Source organism: Tachyglossus aculeatus, chromosome 2 (genome assembly GCF_015852505.1).
Source record: "Tachyglossus aculeatus isolate mTacAcu1 chromosome 2, mTacAcu1.pri, whole genome shotgun sequence".
Lineage (NCBI taxonomy): Eukaryota > Metazoa > Chordata > Mammalia > Monotremata > Tachyglossidae > Tachyglossus > Tachyglossus aculeatus.
In genome coordinates, this window is record NC_052067.1 from 41,514,964 (window position 1) to 41,536,170 (window position 21,207).

A 21,207-nucleotide genomic window follows, 5' to 3' on the forward strand; every position below is an offset into this window, starting at 1 on the left:
CTGACCCTTCAACCAAAAAACATGACGGCATGGTTTAGTGGAAAGAGCACGGGCCTGGGCGTCAGAGGTTGTGGATTCCAATCCCAGCTCTGCCACTTATCAGCTATGTGACTTTGGGCAAGTCACTTAACTTCTCTGTGTCTGTTATCTCACAGAGCATGCTATCCCCAGCCCCGGCACCCGCCTCAGAAGCAGTTTCATGGCCAGGGTGAGAGTGGGGCGTGGGGGTGGCGGAAAGGCGGGCACATTCATTCATTCATTCATTCATTCAATCGTGTTTATTGAGCACTTACTGTGTGCAGAGCACTGTACTAAGCGCTTGGGAAGTACAAGTTGGCCACATATAGAGACGGTCCCTACCCAACAGTGGGTTCAAGTGCGCACGGGGAGAGACCGTAAAGAGCTGAGCCAGTACGCTTCCAAGGAAGTACCCAGATAAGTACCCGGCACTGTGGGCAAGAAAGTGGTTACCAAGTCTCCTATGCAGTACAGAAAGCACTCAATAAATACCATTGATCGATTGATTGGTATCTATCTGGCTCAGCACTGGGAAACACTCAAACGCAGTTTTTGTTTTCATGGTTTTTTGGTGGTGAGTTTTTCTTTAATCTCTGGGGTCCGTTTCTCTTCCTTGTCAGAGACAATGTATCTTTCGTAGTGTTCGTCAATGGGAGCTGTTAGCCTTTCTCTGTCCTGCTTGTGGTCTCCTGGGGAGAAAATTACGGCTGAACTATGTTGCGTATCACTGGATTAATAAGGAAATTGGGTTCAAGTTTAACCTCGTTAATTCTTCCCTATCGAATTCTGGTTTGCTTCTCTGAGGACATTCGAATCCTAAATGGAACGGTATTTGGGAAGAAATGAAGTTCTGAGGCAGTGCTGCTTAGCAGAATGAGCCCGGCACTCAGATCCAGAATTCCTGTGACCTTGAGCAAATTGCTGGCCAGTTCTGTGCCTCAGTTTCTCCATCTGCAAAATGGGATAAAATGCCTCCCTTTGGGACAGTGTCTGTACCTGATCTGATTATCTTGTATCTACTTCAGTGGTCAGCACAATTCTTGGCACATACGTATTGCTTAATAAATGTTATAACTAATTAACTAAAGGTTGTTCCGATTCTACAGTTTGTGGATGTCATTTTCAGATTTCAAGGAAGGGGTTTTATTTTGTTGTTGGAAAAGCAGTGTCATGGGAAACAACTCCATTGGGGATTGGATGAACTTCAACTTCTTCAATGCCACTTAGGGTTTCTGTTGTCGTGGCTGTTCGAGACCACGTGTGTCTGTAGTTTGCCTGTAGTGTGTATATCCAGTGTAGATATGCAGCTATGTTTGTGTATATATAATGTATACACACAAACACACACACACCCATAGTGTTTTGCACACAGAAAGTGCTTAATGCTGTTAGTAGTACTTCACGTACATTGTTTGTACAACTTAGCAATATGTGTATTCATATATTGTATATACCACATTGCATGTGTACATTTTGTACATCATGTTACTGTAAACCTGCATTGTGTTTAATGTCATACACATTGAATATGATGTAGCTATGTATTCCTTCTTTGCATGTATTGCAGTTACTTCTGTATACATCGTAAGTGTTGTCTATACACATGTATACATTGCACGCACTGCAGGTGCCTTGCAGGTGTTGCATGTTTGTATCAAACGCCTATTTTTGTATCGAACGCCTATTCTGTGTGCATACACCATGCACGTACACTTCATTGTGACGGCAATAGGGAAAGAGTCCAACTTATTCAGCCGGGGAGAGAAGCCTAAAGATCTTGTGAAATACTCAAGGTAGCCAATGTAGTGACTTCAAAACACGGTATAAAGACATCGGACCTCGTGAGGTTGGAAAATTCAGTAGCAGTAATCTACTTCTGTTTAGCCAGTGTGTTAAGTGTTAGCTCAAACTTTTATCGAGAGAATTACTCACTGACTTATGAAGAAACCTGACCTCATTTTTTAGAGGTGGGATTTTCTTGGGCAGTAAACTGTAGGTTATACAGTGTGATACCACGGGATAAGGTTAAGTGATGGTAGACTTTGTATTTCTTCATTGTAACGAAGGAAAAGTCCAGAAAAGAGCGGGTCTCTGTTGCCGTGTACTTGGTTGTAAGCTGAAGTACTAACTCCCTCTGGTGAGATAAGTAAAAAGTGGTACATGAGATCGTAGGAATATTGTTTCCCGAATGCGTTGCTTTGAGATTATCAGTGAATTTCAAAGCTCAGTGAAATATGTTATTTATTGTAATATATTATACATATATTATCATACATCAGGGATATATACACACGCACAGAGCTGTTGACCCACTGATATTGAAGTTTTGTGTGTGTGTGTCCAATAAAACGCAAATGTAATTGATAGTCTCCTCCCTATTGTGTGCAGGCAAAAAAGAAAGTCCCCTTGCTACACTGTTCGTATGAACCCACAGTGTAGGGTGCCTTTTTGTTTTTCTATCTTGAGATCATCTTCTTCTCCAAACCTCTCCGAAGACATTTCTGCCTGCAGTGTGACCTTGGGCCAGTCTCCTATAATTTCTCTGTGCCTCTGTTTCCTCACCTGTAAAATGGGAATTTAGTATCTAGTCTCCTTCAAGCTTAGGCTGTGAGCCTCATGTGGGACAGGGAGTCTGTCTAGCCTGATTATCTTATATCTACCCCAACACAGTACAGAGCTTGGCACATAGGAAGCCCATAATGACTATCATCATCATTATTGTTGTTGTTTGTGTTATTGTAGTTGTTGTTTGTGTTATTATTAGAGCCATCTCTGGATAGTTGTCAGGGTGACCCTCCTCTTTTTTGGCTCTCCCAACTTCCTACTGCTGTTTTTTTTGTTTAAGGTTTGGCTTCATTGACGCTTTGACCCTCCTTCCGATCGCCTTTTCAGTGATTTCCCCATTTCAGCTCAGTTGTTGGATTGCCGGTGTGTGTGTGCGCGCGTGCCAGAGGGTGGAAATGGAGAAATGGAAGTCCAGTGAGCAGTATTTTGACATTGGCGGGGCTCTCAGCTTTCCAGTATCTCATTGTCTGTGAACCTGTGTTGCCCCTTGATGTTTGGTGTCTCCTCCACTGGGTTTTCTACATCATGTAGTATTGTGCTCTCGTATGACCAGGATTCGAAGAGAGTATTGAGTGACCTATTGCTGGGTCTCAACCCCTGGATGTGTAGAGGGTTTGCTAGGCGTGGGCTGCTAAATAAACCTGAGCTTCTTCAGACTAATTGCCTCTAGACTGTAAGCTCATTGTGGGGAGGGAATGTGCTTACCACCTCCGTAATGTTGTACTCTCCTAGTGGATAGGAGGCCTTCCCAAGACTGGTCCTTCCTCCCCATCCCCCCCGCCTTACCTCCTTCCCGTCCCCACAGCACCTGTATATATGTATATAGGTTTGTGCGTATTTATTACTCTATTTTACTTGTACATATTTATTCTATTTTAATATGTTTTGTTTTGTTGTCTGTCTCCCCCTTCTAGACTGTGAGCCCGCTGTTGGGTAGGGACCGTCTCTATATGTTGCCAACTTGTACTTCCCAAGCGCTTAGTACAGTGCTGTGCACACAGTAAGCGCTCAATAAATACAGTTGAATGAATGATAGAGCGTGGGTTTGGGAGTCAGAAGGGCCTGAGTTCTAATTCTGGCACTGCCACTTTTCTGCTGTGACACCTTGGGCAAGTCACGTAACTTCTTTGTGCCTCGGGTACCTCATCTATATGATGGGGATTAAGACGGTGAGCCCCACACGGGACAAGGACTGTGTCCAACCTAATTAGCCTGTGTCCACCCCAGTGCTTAATACAGTGCCTGGCACATAGCAAGCGCTTAGCAGATACCATTTAAAAAAAGTGCTTAGGTCAGTAAATACGATAATTTGATTGTCAAAAATCTCATAAAATAATAATAATGATAGTATTTGTTAAGCGCTTATTATGTGCCAAGCACTGTTCTAAGCGCTGGGGGAGATATTAGGTAATCAGGGTGCCCCACGTGGGGCTCACAGCCTTCATCCCCATTTTACAGATGAGGTAGCTGAGGCCCAGAGAAGTGAATTGACTTGCCCAAAGCCACACAGCTGGCAACTGGTGGAGCTGGGATTCGAACCCATGACCTCTGACTCCCAAGCCCAGACTGTTGCCACTGAGCCATGCTGCTTCTCCCTAGTGCTTTGCTGATCCTGAGAAGCAGCTTGTAGTCTGCATGTCTCATGTCTGAACTTCCACGACATGGCATTAGAATAAAGGAGCTCTGGTACGAATGATTTGAGGACTTTTTGAGTATAATTCTATGTTCTCAGTCCACCGAGCGAAAAGGATTTCGAAATGCAGGGTAGATTGGCGTGTTCCCCGAAAAAAGGGCAAACTTCAGGAAGTTTTAAAGGTTTTAAAAGCTTTTTCAAGTTTTAAAAAGTTTTTCAGGAGATAGATACACCGTAAACAAGACAGCTCTCTCCTGTTTGGTTTTTCATTTTTCACTGTAGGAGGGACACGGCCTCAGGTGTTCTTGTAGCACAGAAAAAGGGTTAGAGAAGCTTTGGTTTTTCATTTTTCACTCTAGCAGGGACACGGCCTCAGGTGTTCTTGTAGCACAGAAAAAGGGTTAGAGAAGCTTTGGTTTTTCATTTTTCACTCTAGCAGGGACACGGCCTCAAGTGTTCTTGTAGCACAGAAAAAGGGTTAGAGAAGCTTTGGTTTTTCATTTTTCACTCTAGCAGGGACACGGCCTCAAGTTGTCTTGTAGCACAGAAAAAGGGCTAGAGAAGCAGCGTGACCTAGTGGATAGAGCACTTGGGAGTCAGAAGGACTTGGGTTCTAATCCTGGTGCCTCTGTGTGATCTTGGGAAGTCACTTCACTGGGCCTCAGTTACCTCATCTGCAAAATGAAGAATATAGTTATGAGCCCCAAGTGGAACATGGACTGTATCCAATCTGATTATCTTGTACCTTCCCCAGCGCTTAGTACTGTGCCTGGCACATAGTAAGCGCTTAACAAATACCATAAAAAATTTTAAGGAAAGCTTTGTCAAGGATCAGATAGAGAAACACCCTTGTGTATGCTCTCAATTCAGAATTAATCATTCAGTGCTTTTTACCCTGCGCCTACTGTGTGCAGAGCACTGGCTAAGTAGTCAGGAGCACTTTCTCTTTTTAAAGGGAGAATGGTGGTAAGCTCCCTCTAAAGCGTAAACTGCATTTGGGCAGGGATCACATCTACCAACTGTGAGCCCTTTGTGGGACAAAGGCCGTGTCCAACCGAATTTCCTTGTATCTACGTAGCCCAGTGCTTACAGCAGTGCTTGACACACAGTAAGCACTTAACACATACCACAATTATTATTATTATTATTAATAAGCACTTATGCATGTTTAATAGATCATTCAAGGATTTACCCAACTATTTCAATCTGGTCTTACCAGTTTCCTCCTTGTACTTTCCCACACTCCCTCAATTTGGGAATCATTTCACCCTGTCTCACCCATGACATTGCGCATTTCCAGCTCCAAAATGGATGGGCAGGGAATGCATCTGTTTAGTGTGATGTTGTACTCTCCCAAGCGCTGAGTATATGGCTTTGCCGACAGTAAGTGCTCAGTAAATAAGAGAAGCAGCGTGGCTCAGTGGAAAGAGCCCGGACTTGGGAGTCAGAGGTTGTGGGTTCTAATCCCAGCTCTGCCACTTGGCAGCTGTGTGACTTCGGGCAAGTCACTTAACTTCTCTGTGCCTTAGTCACCTCATCTGGAAGACTGTGAGCCCTTTATGGGACAACCTGATCACCTTGTATCCCCCCCCCAGCGCTTAGAACAGTGCTTTGCACATAGTAAGCGCTTAACAAATGCCGTTACTATTATTATTATTATTAAATACGACTGAATGAATGAGTGACCCGGAGAATTGCTTTAACAATTGCTCCCCTGGGTGGCTTGTAGCATCTCTGAGATCGGTGACAGCCCCGGTTCTAATGAAACTAATTTTCCCCATTTAAACTCTTTCCCCAGCAAATTTCAGACGAAGGCATTGTGAAAATCTGCAGAGGCTGCCACAGACTTCAGGCCCTTTGCGTTTCCGGCTGCAGCAACCTGACAGACGCCTCCCTCACAGCCCTTGGTCTGAACTGCCCCAGTTTGAAGTGAGTATGTCCCTTTAGAGAAGCCGCGTGGCTTAGTGGAAAGAGCAGGGGCTTGGGAGTCAGAGAGCATGGGTTCTAATCCTGGCTCCGCCACTTGTCTGCTGTAAGCGCTTGACAAATACCATAATTATTATTTTTGCATTTATCACATTAATCAGGGCCCCCAAAGCCCCCCCAGGGCAGCAGCAGGATTGAAACTAGCAAGACAACAAACACAATCTTGCATTCACATAGTCTCCCTTTCCTCATAGGGGCACTGCGAGAATTATGCTTGCGTCTACCCCGGCGCTTAGTAGGGTGCCTTAGTACAAGCGCTTAACAAATACCATTAAAAAAATTAATTGGTGGGAACATTTCAGAAGGGTGTTTGAACCGTTTTGGTACACATCTGTCAGCTAGAACTGACGTGTCCAGGAAAAGGGATGGTCTGGTGAGAGGCCTGAGGAAAGAGACAGAGAGAAGGGTGGAGGGAGAGGCTCTGGAAGACGCTCCTTTCCGGGCTTGGAAAAAAAAAAAAAGCCAGCGTTTTCCTCTGTACCACTTTCTCCCCGGCTCTAGAAAGAACGGCCTTTAGAGTGCTAAATGTGAATATTCTGAAAAACAGCATGGCCTAATGGAAAGAGTAAGGGCCCGAGGGTCAGGAGACCTGGCTTCTGTTCCCAGCTCTGCCACTGCCCTGGTCTGAGACTCGGACTTACTGGGCCTTAGTTTCCGCATATGTATCACCTGCTACGTCCTACCTCACAGTTGTTATGGTGACAAAATGAGATAAGCAGTGTTGAAATGCTTTGGAAAAACAAAAGCTCACTCGAAATTTGAAGTGCTAAATATAATCTGGAGGGCATGTCCAGATCTGGGTAACGCAAATATTTCAGATTCGGGGAGTGACCCAGAGGAAAATCTCCCGTCCCTTTTCTTACTTACTCTTACTTACTTTTCTTACTCTTCTGGTTGACTCATCCTCTCTTAACCCACTAACCCCCTAGGTCTCTGGAGGGCCCCAATGGGGCTCTGTCATCCACAAACAGGCCTCCCTTGCAGAGCGGCCACCGAGACCAGTGCCAGCGGGAATGGACTTCCTGCTCAGTAATCCTTGACTTGTTGTAACTTTCCCGGCTCACCAGCAAGATGACTGGGCCCTGGGCCATACAGCGGGTTCTGTGCCCATTCAAACGCCACATCTCCTCTCCCAGATAGCATCGCATAAGCACTCTGGCAAGAACTCTTGAGACCTTGTATCTGCAAGGGTGCCGACTGTCCTCTCGGGGCTAGCGAGGGCAGGGTTCAGACCAGTCTTGCTAAAATCCTGTCAGGGCTGTGCTCCCTAAATCCCGGCTTCCCTGTCAGCCGTTTCTCCCTCCGGGGATTGGGGCTGTCGGCGGAGGTGAGGGAGCAGAGTGAGATGGAGGGGCCTAGTCATCTATGGGGGAGGTCAGCTGGAGTCAGTGAGAGGTGTTCTAGTTCTGTTCGCTGTGGGGAGGCTAGGAGTTTCAGAGACCAGTGGCTTTCTGATCTATTAGAGGAGAAATTTTGGCTGTTGGAAACCTCCACCTCCCCTAACAAAGAAAGCCCCGTGAGACTGAAGCCTCTTCAAAGGCAAGATACATTTTTCTTTTACTTGCCCTTGAATGCAGCTGCTCAGAGGCAATGGTCCAATCCTGACCCCCAGTACTCCTGCCGGGGTCCGTGCGTGATACCGTCTGGGAGAGGAGACACGGCGTTTGGACAGGCACGGTGCCAGCCGAGAGGCCCAGAGCCCAGTTGTCTCGCTGGTGGGTCAGGAAAGTTGCAGCAAGTCCGGCGGGCCTGCACCCTCATCTAGTTAAGACACCGTGAGTCCCGGCTGGGACCGCCAGTCCTCTTCCTTTCTCGGGGAGAGCTCGAGATCAGGTGCGGGGGCCAGGGCCCTCCAGACGAAACCTTCCAGAAAGACGGGGCCTGTCAGGCTGAGAGCAGCCACAGTCCTTCGAGGCGTTTCCCATAGAAACTGAAAACCTCTGCGGAGTGACGGTAAATCAAGTATCAGACCTCAATTCAAGACTTTCTAGAGTACCCAGAGATACCAACACAGGAAAGACTTCTTATTCTTGAACATGATTACACCCCTCCTCCTTCCTGATCCCCACCACTGCATCAAACAGAAACTCCTTACCGTCGGCTTTAAAGCACTCAATCACCTTATCCCCCCACTATCTCACCTCACTGCTCTCCTACTACAACCCAGCCCACACGCTTTCCTCCTTTAACGCCAGCCTACTCACTGTACCTCCATCTCATCTACCTCACCACCGACCCCTCGCCCACATCCTGCCTCCGGCCGGGAGCACCCTCTCTACTCATAGCTGACAAACGTTCCCTCTTGCCCACATTCCAAAGTGTATTAAAAGCACATCTCCAAGAGGCCTTCCCTGACTAAGCCCTCATTTCCTCTTCTCTCACTCCCTTCCAAGTTGCCCTTGCACTTGGATTTGCTCCCTTTTATTCACCCCTCCCTCAGTCTCACAGCACTTGCATGCATAGCCATAATTTATTAATATTAACATCTGTCTCCAGACTGTAAATTTACTGTGAGCAGGAAACATGTCCCCTGCTCTGTACTAAGGAGAGTACAGACTTTGTTATATTTTCCTCTCCCAAGTGTAAGTACAGTGCTTTGTGGACAGTAAGCACTCAGTAAATATCAGTGATTGTTCAGCATAAGTGTAGTCCGTCTAAAATGAGGTAATTCACCAGATCCATAGTTATGATCTCTCGGGGCCACCACGGGCTGGGTTTGGACCATTTTCTCCCTCCCCGAAGATGAACGAACTTTCCAGCTGACCCACTGTTCACATGTGTGCCCTTCCACCCATGCAGAAAATTTCCCAGACCAAGTTAAGGGGCATTCTTGAGGGATTTCCAAACGATTTGATGTGTTTTCTGAGCTGCCCAGACCAAAGAAGGAATTCCATTTCTGCCAATCCAGGGGAGAGGTGCCTGTTCTTGTCTAAAGGGCCTGGGTTTTCAGCGGGGCACACCATCGGATCCCCGGAAATCTCTGTAACCCAGAAAGTGGCCCTGCTCCCACAAAAGCCCTTTGTGGGACCTGTCCCGCAGCTCTGTTTGATACCCCCGGGTTTGGAACACTCGAATCTTCACATTCGTGGCAGAGCAGCGTAGTTCACTGCTTATTGGTGCCACTTTAGAGCCACCTGTAAAAATGAATGCTTCCCAGAGTCACAAAACTGTCCGGACCTAAGCCCTCTCATCCTCGGGAGCACAAGGAAGAAGTTGGCACTAAGGCGGACAGCAAAAAGACAAAGGCCCCGTTGACTACTGGAATGTAACTGTGTTGTTTCCTTTATTCACCTTGTAACCTCCCCAGCGCTTAGAACAGTGCTTTGCACATAGTAAGCACTTAACAAATACCGTTATTATTATTATTTATTGCCTGGATGACCAACCGGTTAATCTCTGAGATTTATTGAGCACTTACTCGGGGCAGAGCCCTGTACTTGGGAGAGTACAGGACAGTAGAGTTGGTAGAAATGTTCCCTGCCCTCCAGGAGCTTGCTTACAGTCTAGAGGAAGAGACAGACATAAAAATGAGTTATGGCTCTCTGCCCGAGTGCTATGGGGCTGAGGGTGGGGTGACTGTCAAGTGCTTTAAGGATCCAGATCCAAGTGCTTAGTGCTTAACCTCCCTGCCTCCAGTCTATCCCCTCTCCAGTTCATACTTCGCTCTGCTACCCGAATCATTTTTTAAAATCATCATTCTGTGCCCATCTCCCCATGACTCAAAAACCTCTAATGGTTACCCGTTCTTTTCCATATCAAACAGAAACCCCTGACCACCGCCTTCGTGGAACTCAATCAGCTCTCTCCCTCCTACTTAATAATTGTATTATTATTATTGTGGTATCCCTGGAGGAGATGTGGTTTCAGAATAGCCGTGAAGATGGGCAGAGCAGAGGTCTGCTGATTGTGAAGGGGGAAGGGAGTGCCAGGCAAAAGGGAGGTGGTTGTGAAAAAGAGGTTAGGAGAGAGGAGTATGGGGCAGAGCGAGTAGGTTGGCTTGAGAGGAATTAAGCGTGTGGAGACAAGCAAGGAGACAGAGCCAGAAGGTCATGGGTTCTAATCCCAGCTCTGCCACTTGTCTGCCCAGTGACCTTGAGCGAGTCACTTGACTTCTCTGTGCCTCAGTTACCACATCTGTAAAATGGGGCCCGTGAGCCCTCTATGGGGCGGGGACTGTGTCCAACCCGATTACCTTGTATCCACCCCAGCGCTTTTAGTACAGCGCCTGGCACATAGTAAGTCAAATACCATTCATTCATTCAAACATATTTATTGAGTGCTTACTGTGTGCAGAGCGCTGTACTAAGCGCTTGGGAAGTACAAGTTGGATACCATAATTATTATTATTAAGTAGGAGGGATAGAGCTGATTGAGTTCCACGAAGGCGGTGGTCAGGAGTTTCTGTTTGATATGGAAAAGAATGGGTAACCATTAGAGGTTTTTGAGTCATGGGGAGATGGGCACAGAATGATGATTTAAAAAAATGATTCGGGTAGCAGAGTAAAGTATGAACTGGAAAGGGGTTAGATTGGAGGCAGGGAGGTTAATGAGGGGGCTGATGCCATAGTTGGGTCACAGTATGACTGGTGCCTGGGCCAGCATGATGGCATTTTGGGAGGGTATGAAGGGGCAGATTCTGGAGATGTGGAAGAAGAACCAGCTAAATCTGGTGACAGACTGAAACATGGGAATTGAACAAGAAGGAAGAGTGTAGGATAGTGCCAAGATTGTGGGCTCGAGAGATGGGGGATGACGACGGTGTTATCAGCTGTGATGGGAAAGTTGAAAGTGCCTAGGCAGTGCTAAAGGGAGATGTAGTAAGGAAGATGTGGGCTTCATCAGGGAAGGCCTCTTGAATGAGCTGTGATTTGAATAAGGCTTTGAAGGGGGGGAGAGTAAAGGGGTGTCATGTGGGAAGTGGGAGGGAGTTCCTGGCCAGAGAGAGGACATGGGTCAGCGGTGTGGTAGACGTGATGGAGGTACAGTGAGAAAATTGGCAGTAAAGGAACAAAGTGTGCAGGCTGAAATGTAGTAAGACATCAGCAAGGTAAGGTAAGAGGGGGTGAGCTGATTGAGTGCTTTAAATAAAGCTGACTGTAAGGAGTTTCTGTTTGATGCAGAGGCGGATGGACAACCATTGGAGATTCTTGAGGAGGGGGGAAACATGGGCTGAAAAATACCGATTACCTCAAAATAACAATTGTGGTATTTGTTAAAGGCTTCTTATGGACTAATCGCCGAGGGGGCGGATACGATGCAATTAGGTCACGCACAGTCCCCATCCCACAGGATGGGCATTTCATCCTCATTTTACAGTTGAGATAACTGAGTCCCAGAGAAGCGAAGTGACTTGCCCATGGTCTCCCAGCAGGCACAGAACCTATCTCCCCACCCTGCATTAATGTGTTTCATCTGTTCTTCTCCCCCTCAGGATTTTGGAGGCCGCCCGCTGCTCCCATCTGACCGACGCAGGCTTTACGCTCTTAGCTCGGGTAAGCGGAGCCGCCTTCAGGAAGCTCACTTGGCCCCCCTGACGGGCCCAGGGTGCTGACTCTCTGCAGAGATATTAGAGGCGGCAATTCTGACTGAAAAGAGATGCGGCTCAGCCCTCCCTAGTGCATGAATTCATAGGGAAGGCACTGGGGCCGAGACCGTGGACTTCTCAGCGGGGACACATGATTGCCAGGCTTTGCGTGTGAATGTTGTGGCTTGCCTCATGAGTGTGAGCCATGGGAGACAGGTGGTGTGGAGGAACTGGGGCTGCCTCTGGGAGACATTGACCTACTATTGGGGAAGCCCAGCTGGACATCTGAGGGGGATCTTCCTGCCCTAAAGGGGGCCGGAGGAGTTGTGGGGAGGTGCGGGGAAAGGGATCAGCTGACGGCAAGGGTCTGTAGTGTTTGACTGCTACCCACTTCTTACTCCACACCACTTCCTGGTCTCCTTTGAGTCTCTGTCTCTTTCCAACCTTTGTGTCCGGCCTCCTGCTTCACTGAGTGGGCGTTACCGGGTGAGAGCTTAGAGCTCAAGAGAAGCATAAATGATAACCCAGAGGGTGATGGCAAGGAGTCTAAGCCTACCCTGGTGTGTTCCCTGGGATAAAGGAGTCAGAAAGAAAGCAGAGCATAACTGTGATTCACTGAGAACCTCTGAAGGAATGGAAGCAAACTACAACCAAGGTGTGGATACGAGCGCAGCTTTAGAGAGTGTGCCGAGCTTGGGGAACAGGATGTACGGATAGAAACCGGCCCGGTCTGCCTTTGGTGGGCCGTCCCGTGTTCACTTCTGAACTCCCCGGGTTAAGGAAGGTGTGGAGGCCTTGAAGGGAAAAGACGCAGAGGCAGTAAGTGGTTTGGAAAAGAGGGAAGAAGAAAGGACCCAGAGAAGAAGCCAAGGGAGGATTGAGGGCCGATCTCCAACTGTGGTGACTGTCAAATGTTCTCTCCCTAGCGATATAAGAGGAGAATGGGATCCCACATTGCGGCCAGTGGATTTTAGATTAGTCAGGAAGTCACTTACTGGCTGTGAGGACCATGGAAATAAGGGCCTAGTTACTGAAAGGGCCTGTGAAGGTAGCCTTTCCGGAGGTGGTTATTTAAAGTAGAGAATTAGATTTCTGAGGTGGCTTTGTGGGAGGACCTGGCTGAAAACCCCAGAGCACCTCATAGGCCACCCTTCTTCCAGCCCCAGGATCCACACTGGTAAAGACATCTGACCAGAGCAGAGTGCATCTCTGGAGGGAAGAAGCTCTTCAGTTCTGAAGTCTAGTTCAGCTTCTTCCTCCAGAAACATGGAAAACCAGATAACCATATGGAAAGGCCAGCGCTTAGAATTCCAGAAGAATAACCATCTTGGCTCTTACTCGTGTCTGGCGGGAGATGTTTGATACATTTTTTTTTTCTTCTGACTCTTAGAATTGCCATGAACTTGAAAAGATGGACTTGGAAGAATGCATTCTGGTGAGTGTTTTTTCTGGGAGAAATGTTTGGTTACTGGGCAGCGGAGATGCAGAATGGAGTATTTCCCCTGGGTATGTAGGTTCCCGGATTTCTGGGGCTTCCAATCAATCTATCATATTTATTGAGCACTTACTGAGTGCAGAGCACTGTGCTAAGTGCTTGGGAGAGTACACTGTAACAGAGTTGGTAGAGACGTTCCCTGCCCATAGCGAGTTTGAGTCTTCCAGGGTTGAGGCCCCTGAATGGGGGAGGCTGCTGTTCTCCAGCCTCCCATCTCTGGGAAAGCGCAATCCACCTAGCTTCCCCCCAGCACACCAGGCAGCTCCCTGGGTGCCTTTTGGGGGGAATTCCACCCACCCCTCAGCACGCCGGGTCGCCCCAGGACGGGCAGGCCTATAGATGCCGTGCTTTTTCCGGGGATTCCTTTCACGCAGCTGCTACTGAAAAGTCCCCTCCTCCAAGCACCTCCACCTCAGAGGGAACTGTGGCTTACCACCACCCACTGTGGTCCCCAACCCCGGTGGAAATGTCCATTATGCACGTCAAGGGATTCAGGTGTAGGATTCCGTGGAACTGAAGTTTATGTCCAGAGTAGTAAGCTACAGCTGCCTTAGATTGTCCCCTGGATCTCCCAACAGTATTAAGCACCTCTGAGGTCTAACTGGTCACCTCACCGATTGTGGGCCTAGTTTGGGTCCTGTCTCCCCTCTTGGGGAAAATTGGCAGAAGACTCCTTGAAAACAGGGAAAAAAAGAATGATTCTGCTGTATTACTCTGATTGCTTCCATCGCATAATTGCCCCACCCCCATTTTTGAGGAGGAAATAAAAGATTCTTTTTATGCCACTTAATTTTCAGCAGGGAGAGCGAGGGTGAAAGAGGAGTCTGAGAGCACAGCAAGGGGAGGAGGATGTCGTTTGTTAATCGAGTGTTTAATGTATGCAACGCTCGGAAGAATGCAATAGAAAAGATGTACTCTGCAGTGCCCTCTTACCTTCCTCTTCCTCTCCCCTCCATTACTCCTTTTTTCCTTAGTCTCTTTTTTCCTCACCTCCCGCTATCGCTAGACTTAATTCCTAGATGACCCCCCCCCCCAGTAGCCCCATCCCCTATTAATGTTAGAAAAATCGGGCCTGATGTGGGGGGATTGTGCGGGTAAATACAGTATTTGTCAAGCCATCTCCTCTGGAACTGAGGGAGAAGTGGGCCCCTGGACTTAAGGGAATGCTGACCTGCTAATTCAGGGCCTCACTGCAGGCCCCTCTCAGTTCTCACCGTTTCTTGGGCAGAGATGCCAGTTGATAATGTGGAGCCTGAATTCCAAGCCAGGCAGCTTGTGGGCTGGTTCCCTGATTGGCATCTTTTCCTGCTTTACGAAGCCTGTCTGTACGTTGCCTTCAGACGCGCTAATTTAGTCTCTCTTCCCAGATAACGGACAGCACGTTGATCCAACTTTCGGTTCACTGTCCTAGGCTGCAGGCATTGGTAAGTAGGCCTCAAATGAGATGTTTTACCCTTCCTGCTGAAATGTTTCTTTCGTGAGCTGTACGGGTATTCTTTCACTTTGCTGCAATCTAATCTTGATTTTGGAGACTTGTTGAAAGGTTAATTCCAATTGAATCGGTTCAGGTCTGGGATTCATATTTTAAAAATTGAGATGCCAAATGGATTTTCCCCAGGAGCAGCATGGTCTAGTGCATAGAGCACGCACTTAGGAGTCAGAAGGTCATGGGTTTTAATTCTGGTTCCGCCACTTGTCTGCTGCATGACCTTGGGCAACTCACTTCACTTCTCTACGCCTCAGTTCCTTCATCTGTAAAATGGAGATTGACTGAGCCCTATGTCAGACACTGTGTCCGACCCAATTATCTTGTATATATCCCAGCGCTTAGAACAGTGCCTGGCACATAGTAAGTGCTTAACAGATACCATGATTATTATTACTACCCCTGCCCTCTCAGGAAAAAAAGGAAGTTGGAAAAATCATTCATTGGAAAGCTCGGGAGAAAATACAGCTTGCAAATGCTTGTAAAGTCCAGCCAGAATAGGCAGTGTGTTGGATACATTTACCTTCTGCTCAAAGCCTTGTGTCTCGATCTAAGTTAATTTACCTGTATTGAACAATTCACAAGGACACGGCCTGTCCTGCCCGGGCTGCCAGTTGTCTGTGGAGCTCGTCAGCAGGGTGGCCGAGGTCCCCGGAAGGATACTTGAGGACTGGAGTGGGAGAGAAAGACGTCTGAGGAGTGGAAGCTCTGCTTCATCCTGCTGCCGCTCGGCTTACTGGCCCTGAGCGGCTCCCGGCTCACTTGTGAAGAACTAGCTCACGTGGGCGAAGGGCCCTGTTGGGTTTATGCCCATTCCTGGGGTAGGGAGAATTTGGAAACCAAGAGAAATGGGTCCCAAGCCCAGAGTCTGGAGCGTCCGGGGGCTCACCCGCCGTCCCGGTCTCCGGTGGCTGAGATGCCGGGTTCGTCCTCAGCCTGCGGTGGCTGGGCCTGGCTGGGTTCAGGACTCCGAGAAGCGCTGCTGTCCCGACGGATGAGCGCTTGGGTGCGGCGGACTTGTAGGTCCCGCGGGGCTCCACGAAAGCAGCCCAAAGTGGCCCAAAACCGTCTGGAGGGGCTAGGTGTCCAGTCCAGCTTTGGCTCGGCACTGTCTGTCCTACAGATCAGAGAAGCGGTGTGAAATAGCAGTTAGAGCGCAGGCCTAGGACTCAGAAGTTCACAGGTGCTAATCCCGGCTCTGCCACTTGTCTGCTGTGTGACCTTGGGCAGGTTACTTAACTACTCGGTGCCTCAGTTACCTCATCTGTAAAACGAAGATTGAGACTGTGAGCCCTGTGTGGGTGTCCAATCCAATTTGCTTGTATCCACCCCAGCGCTTAGTACAGCACCTGGTACAAAGTAAGCGCTTAACAAATACCATTATTATTATCATGAATAATAACTTGCACGTGGCAGTTCCGTGATGCCTGGGAACACAGCACCCCTGGCAGTGCTTGGGGAGTGCCCGAAAGGGACCCGTCTGCAACCGTCCCAGCAGTCAGTCAGCCAGTGGTATTTATTGAATGCTTACCGTGGGCAGAGCACTGTACTAAGCGTTTGGGAGGAGACTGTGAGCCCGTTGTTGGGTAGGGACCGTCTCTATATGTTGCCAACTTGTACTTGCCAAGCGCTTAGTATAGTGCTCTGCACACTGTAAGCGCTCAATAAATATGAATGAATGACAGTACAACAGAGTAGGTATAAACTATCCCTAGAGGAACACTAGTGTGGGCTGAACACTGTACTTACTGCTTGGGAAAGGACAGTATAAGAGAGTAGGTGTAAACGATCCCTCTCCACAAGGAGCTTACAGTCTAGAAGACCACTAGTCCCGGCTCCAGGGACAGCAGAGCAGGAGCCCAGCCTGGCCAGCAAAGTGGCTACTTGGGGATTTTGGGTGGGGTGGGGGAGTGTGGGTCCCTGGTCGGTGTGATATTACCCCAAGAACCGCAGGCTGGAGAATCTGGCTGAACAACATGCTAACAACTAGCCAGTGACTGCAGTGGGGCTAGTATCTGGCAGGTAGGGGTTGTTTCTTAAATCAATAATAATAATAATGGTCCTTTTAAGCGAATACTATGTGCCAGGCACTGTTCCAAGCGCTGGGATGGATACGAGGGTAATCAGGTTGGACACAGTCCCTGTCCCCACATTTTACAGATGAGGTAAGAGAGGCCCCGAGAAGCTAAGTGACATTCCCAAGGTCACACAGCAGACCTGTGGTGGAGCTGGGATTAGAACTCAGGTCTAAGCACTGGGATGGATACGAGGGTAATCAGGTTGGGGACAGTCCCTGTCCCCACATTTTACAGATGAGCTAAGAGAGGCCCCGAGAAGCTAAGTGACATTCCCAAGGTCACACAGCAGACCTGTGGTGGAGCTGGGATTAGAACCCAGGTCCTTCTGAATCCCAGGCCCATGCTGTATTGACTAAACCACGCTGCTCCTTAATCAACCAGTTGTATTTACTGAGTGCTTACTGTGTGCACGGCACTGTACTAATTGCTTGGGAGAGTACAATACGACAGTGTTGGTAGATACCCACAATAAGCTTACAGTCTAGAGGGGGAGGCAGCCATTAATATAAATAATTAAATAAATAATATTTAAATAATATAAATCAATTACAGGTATGTACATAAGTGCTATGGGGCTGAGAAAGGGGTGAGTAAAGGGGGCAAATGCAAATGTAAGGGCAACGCAGAAGGGAGTGGAAGAAGAGGAAATTAGGGTTTAGTCAAGGAAAGCCTCTTCCTGCCAGGTGTATTGGAGATGCAGCATGGTTGTCGCAACAAATTATGTCTAATCCACATGGATGCACTTCTAATTGGGGATTAGCAGGGATCGGGGGGACATTGTGCTGTTCTTTAATTGTTCAGCAATTCACCACAGACCTCAACCAGCTTGTGGGGTGGGAGGGGATAGGATGCCAAGTATTCTTGAGGGAGGCAGGGAAGCCCCACAACCCTTATTGATCTCTTTTCAGTTAATTGATGAATGCTATTCAGTGAGCACCTACGGTGAACAGAGCACTGTACTAAGCCTCGGGAGAGGACAGTGGAATCAGGAGACTCGATCCCCGCTCTCAAGGAATTTACAGTCTAGCAGGGGAGATGGACACTAAGATAATTTAGAGCTAGAGGGAGCGGGACTGTGTTGGAGTAGATTATCGTTTATCTACCTCAATGCTTAGAACAGTGCTTGGCCCATAGTAAGCGCTTAAGAAATGCCACTGTGATTTTTGGTTTCTTTTTAATGGTATTTGTACCAGGCACCGTTTTAAGCGCTGGGGGAGATTCGAGCTAATCGGGTTGGACATGGTCCATATTCCACTTGGGGCTCACAATCTTAACCCTCATTTTACAGAGGAGGTAACTGAGGTCCAGAGAAGTTACCTTCATTCATTCATTCAATCATATTTATTGAGCGCTTACTGTGTGCAGAGCACTGTACTAAGCGCTTGGGAAGTACAAGTTGGCAACATAGAGAGATGGTCCCTACCCAACAGTGGGCTCACAGTTACATGACTTGCCCACGGTCCCGCAGCAGACAAGTGGCGAAGCCGGGATTAGAACCCAGGTCCTTCTGGCTCCCAGATCTGTGTTTTCTCCTGTAGGCCATGCTGCTTGTTGTTGTTGTTATTATCAGAGCCCCGGGATGAGTGAGGCTGGGAGTTCAGCCCCCAAAGCCTAGGGTGGGCGAATAAAGTCTTCACCAGCCCCTTTGACCCCCACGGCTCCGGAGCTCTGTGCTCACCCACTGGGGAAATGGACTGTCTTGATTTGTTGCTGCTGAGGACCAGCATTTTCCTGAATCCCATGAACCCCACATGGGGCAGGGACTGCGTCCAACCCAATTTGCTTGTATCCACCCCAACGCTTAGTACAGCGTACATAGCACATAGTAAGCATTTAACAAATACCATAATTATTATTATTACTAACTAGCAACATTGGACCTGTGCTGGGCATTACAGAATGCTGTTGGGTCTTCCTGTTGGGATATGCACCAACCAATCAATCAATAAGCGTATTCACTGAGCACTTAACTGTGTGCAGAAAGTGCTGGGGAGCGTACAGTAGAACAGAGTTCCCCAGCCACACAAGCTTACAATCTACACTAGCTCAGAAGGGAACGGGCGTCTTGCTGTACTCGGTCACTCTTTGCCGAAGCATCTTTGTTCGTCTGTTCGGGTTTCAAAATGTAGCCCCTCCCTGCCCCCGTTGATTAATCGGTGGTATTTATTGAGCCCTTACCATACTAAGCCTTGGGCGTGTTCAGTACAGTAGAGTTAGTAGACAAGATTCCCCCCTACAAGAAGCCTACAGTCTAGCGGGGGAAATGGACATTAAAATAAATTATCGATATGGGAAATGGGAAAGTACAGGGTTTGCTTAGAAGCAGCATGGCTCGGTGGAAAGAGCACAGGCTTTGGAGTCGGAGGTCATGGGTTCAAATCCCGGCTCCTCCAATTGTCAGCTGTGTGATTTTAACTTCTCTGGGTCTCAGTTACCTCATCTGTAAAATGGGGATTAAGACTGTGAGCCCCTCATGGGACAACCTGATCACCTTGTAACCTCCCCAGTGCTTAGAACAGTGCTTTGCACATAGTAAGTGCTTAATAAATGCCATTATTATTATTATTATTATTAGTAGTAGTAGTAGTAGTAGTAGTAGTACCAGAGTGCTGAGGGTAGGTTGACTATCAGAGTGAGAAGGAGTGAGGCCCAGGGGAAAGAGCAAGGGCCTGCGAGTCCAAAGACCTGGCCTCTAATCTTGGCTCCACCATTTGTCTGCTGTGTGACCTTGGGCAACTCACTTCCCTTCCCTGTGCCTCAGTTACCTCATTTGTAAATTGGAGATTAGCACAGTGAGCCCCGTGTGGGACACGGACTGTGACCAACCCGATTATCTTGTATCTACCCCACCGCTTAGAACAATGCTTGACATATAGTAAGTTGCTTAACAGATACCACTTTTTTTAAAAAAGTGCTTAAGGGGAACAGATTCAAATTCATAAGCAACAGAGAAGGGAGGGTGGTTAGGGGAAAGTAGGGCTTAGGCAGGGAAGGGCTCTTGGAGTTGTCATTTTTAGGAGGGTTTTGAAGGATTGTCGGCTATGAAGGGGAAGTGCATTCCAGTCCAGAGGGAGGGCGTGGGTCAGTTGTGAATTAGATGAGATCAAGGTACAGAGGGTAGGATGGCATCGGGGGAGCAAAGCGTGTGGGCTGGGTTGTAGTGGGGGAGATCAGCGAGATGAGGTAGGAGGGGGAAAACTGATTGAGGGCCTTAAAGCCGATAGTAAGGAGAGTGCTGTATAGCACAACTCTTTATTCAGATGCTGTTCTGCCTCACTCCACAAAGCATCTAAGCCCAGCGTGCCCCCCATGCCCGCCCCCAGCCCCAGAAGATTCTGGGCCTCCCTGCTCCGGGGCTATTAGAAGCTTCCTGGGATATGAGACTCTTAATAAGCTCAAGGATTGTTATAATGGCCAAATGGTGTTTGTCTTCTTCCGAGACCTCCCTTCCTTCCTTCCTCCCTCCCTCCTTCCTCCAGGACACCCGCTAAAAAGAGATTACAGAAATCCCAGGAGGCTTAACCCCTCCACAACTAGGGTTCGACGGACGGCGAAGGAGCCGAGTTGCCGGGCTCAGCCCGGTGGGTCCGCTCTTTCCGTCAGGGGCCACGGCAAGGGTTAACGGCCAGCTAAAGGCGCCTCAGGAGAAACAGGGGCCTGCGTGACAGGTAGCCCCGACTGTGCTCATTAACCGCTCCCAATTCAGCTACTGCCGGATGGAAATTACAGGGGATCAGTTGGTTGCTGGTAACTAGGAGCTCTAGGTGAGGACAGATGGGAGATGGGAGCGGAGGGAAGTCGCAGACAGGAGAGGGGAATCTCAACTAACCCAACTTAAGTCGTTGCTGAAGGCCCCAGGAGTAAATCCCAGGTTGGCAGCCATCTGGTAAGGGCAGCTGGGTGTAGTGGCGAGAACCCAGGCCTTGGGAGTCAGAGGGCTTGGGTTCAAATCCCAGCTCCACCACCTTGGGAAAGTCACTTCACTCCTCTGGGCCTCAGGCGGTGGATAGGCAGCTCAAGATGGGACGGCGGGAACCCGTTGGGTTTGGTGTCAGTTCAGGGTTTAATGGATTTTTCCAACTCGCTTTTATCACGATAGATTGATTTTAAGGCACTCGTGTTTAGGTGGCTGACTTTTCTACGCAGACTAAAGCCCAGGATTCCCGTTCAAGGTTGGGCTTGAGACCATCAAGCTCCTTGAGGGCAGGACTGTGTCTTCCACTTCAGTTGAATTCCCCCACCTCCCAAGGGCCTCGTACGGGGCTCTGCCATCCTAATGGTACTGGGCCAGGGCGGCGTCGGAAAATGTTGGCGAGATAAGGAGCGAGCGACTCAGGGAACAGCCGTGGGTGGGGCCGGACTTCCAACTTTTAGGGCTGGAAGATCGCTGTCCTTAAAGGAACTGGCCGGGGCAAACGGGCC

The 21,207-nt window shown here is 48.5% G+C and overlaps 1 protein-coding gene across 5 annotated transcripts in view; it reads left to right on the forward strand.

The window, feature by feature from the left end:
* The window catches only part of FBXL2 (F-box and leucine rich repeat protein 2), an 88,335-nt gene that overhangs the window by 58,888 nt on the left and 8,240 nt on the right, over window positions 1–21,207 (forward strand). For all 5 annotated transcript variants that reach the window (XM_038761428.1, XM_038761422.1, XM_038761435.1 and 2 more), the window contains 4 exons: window positions 6,015–6,145; window positions 11,634–11,694; window positions 13,117–13,161; window positions 14,589–14,645. In XM_038761428.1, the coding sequence (XP_038617356.1) occupies window positions 6,015–6,145; window positions 11,634–11,694; window positions 13,117–13,161; window positions 14,589–14,645 (294 nt within the window). The remainder of the gene's footprint in view (window positions 1–6,014; window positions 6,146–11,633; window positions 11,695–13,116; window positions 13,162–14,588; window positions 14,646–21,207) is intronic.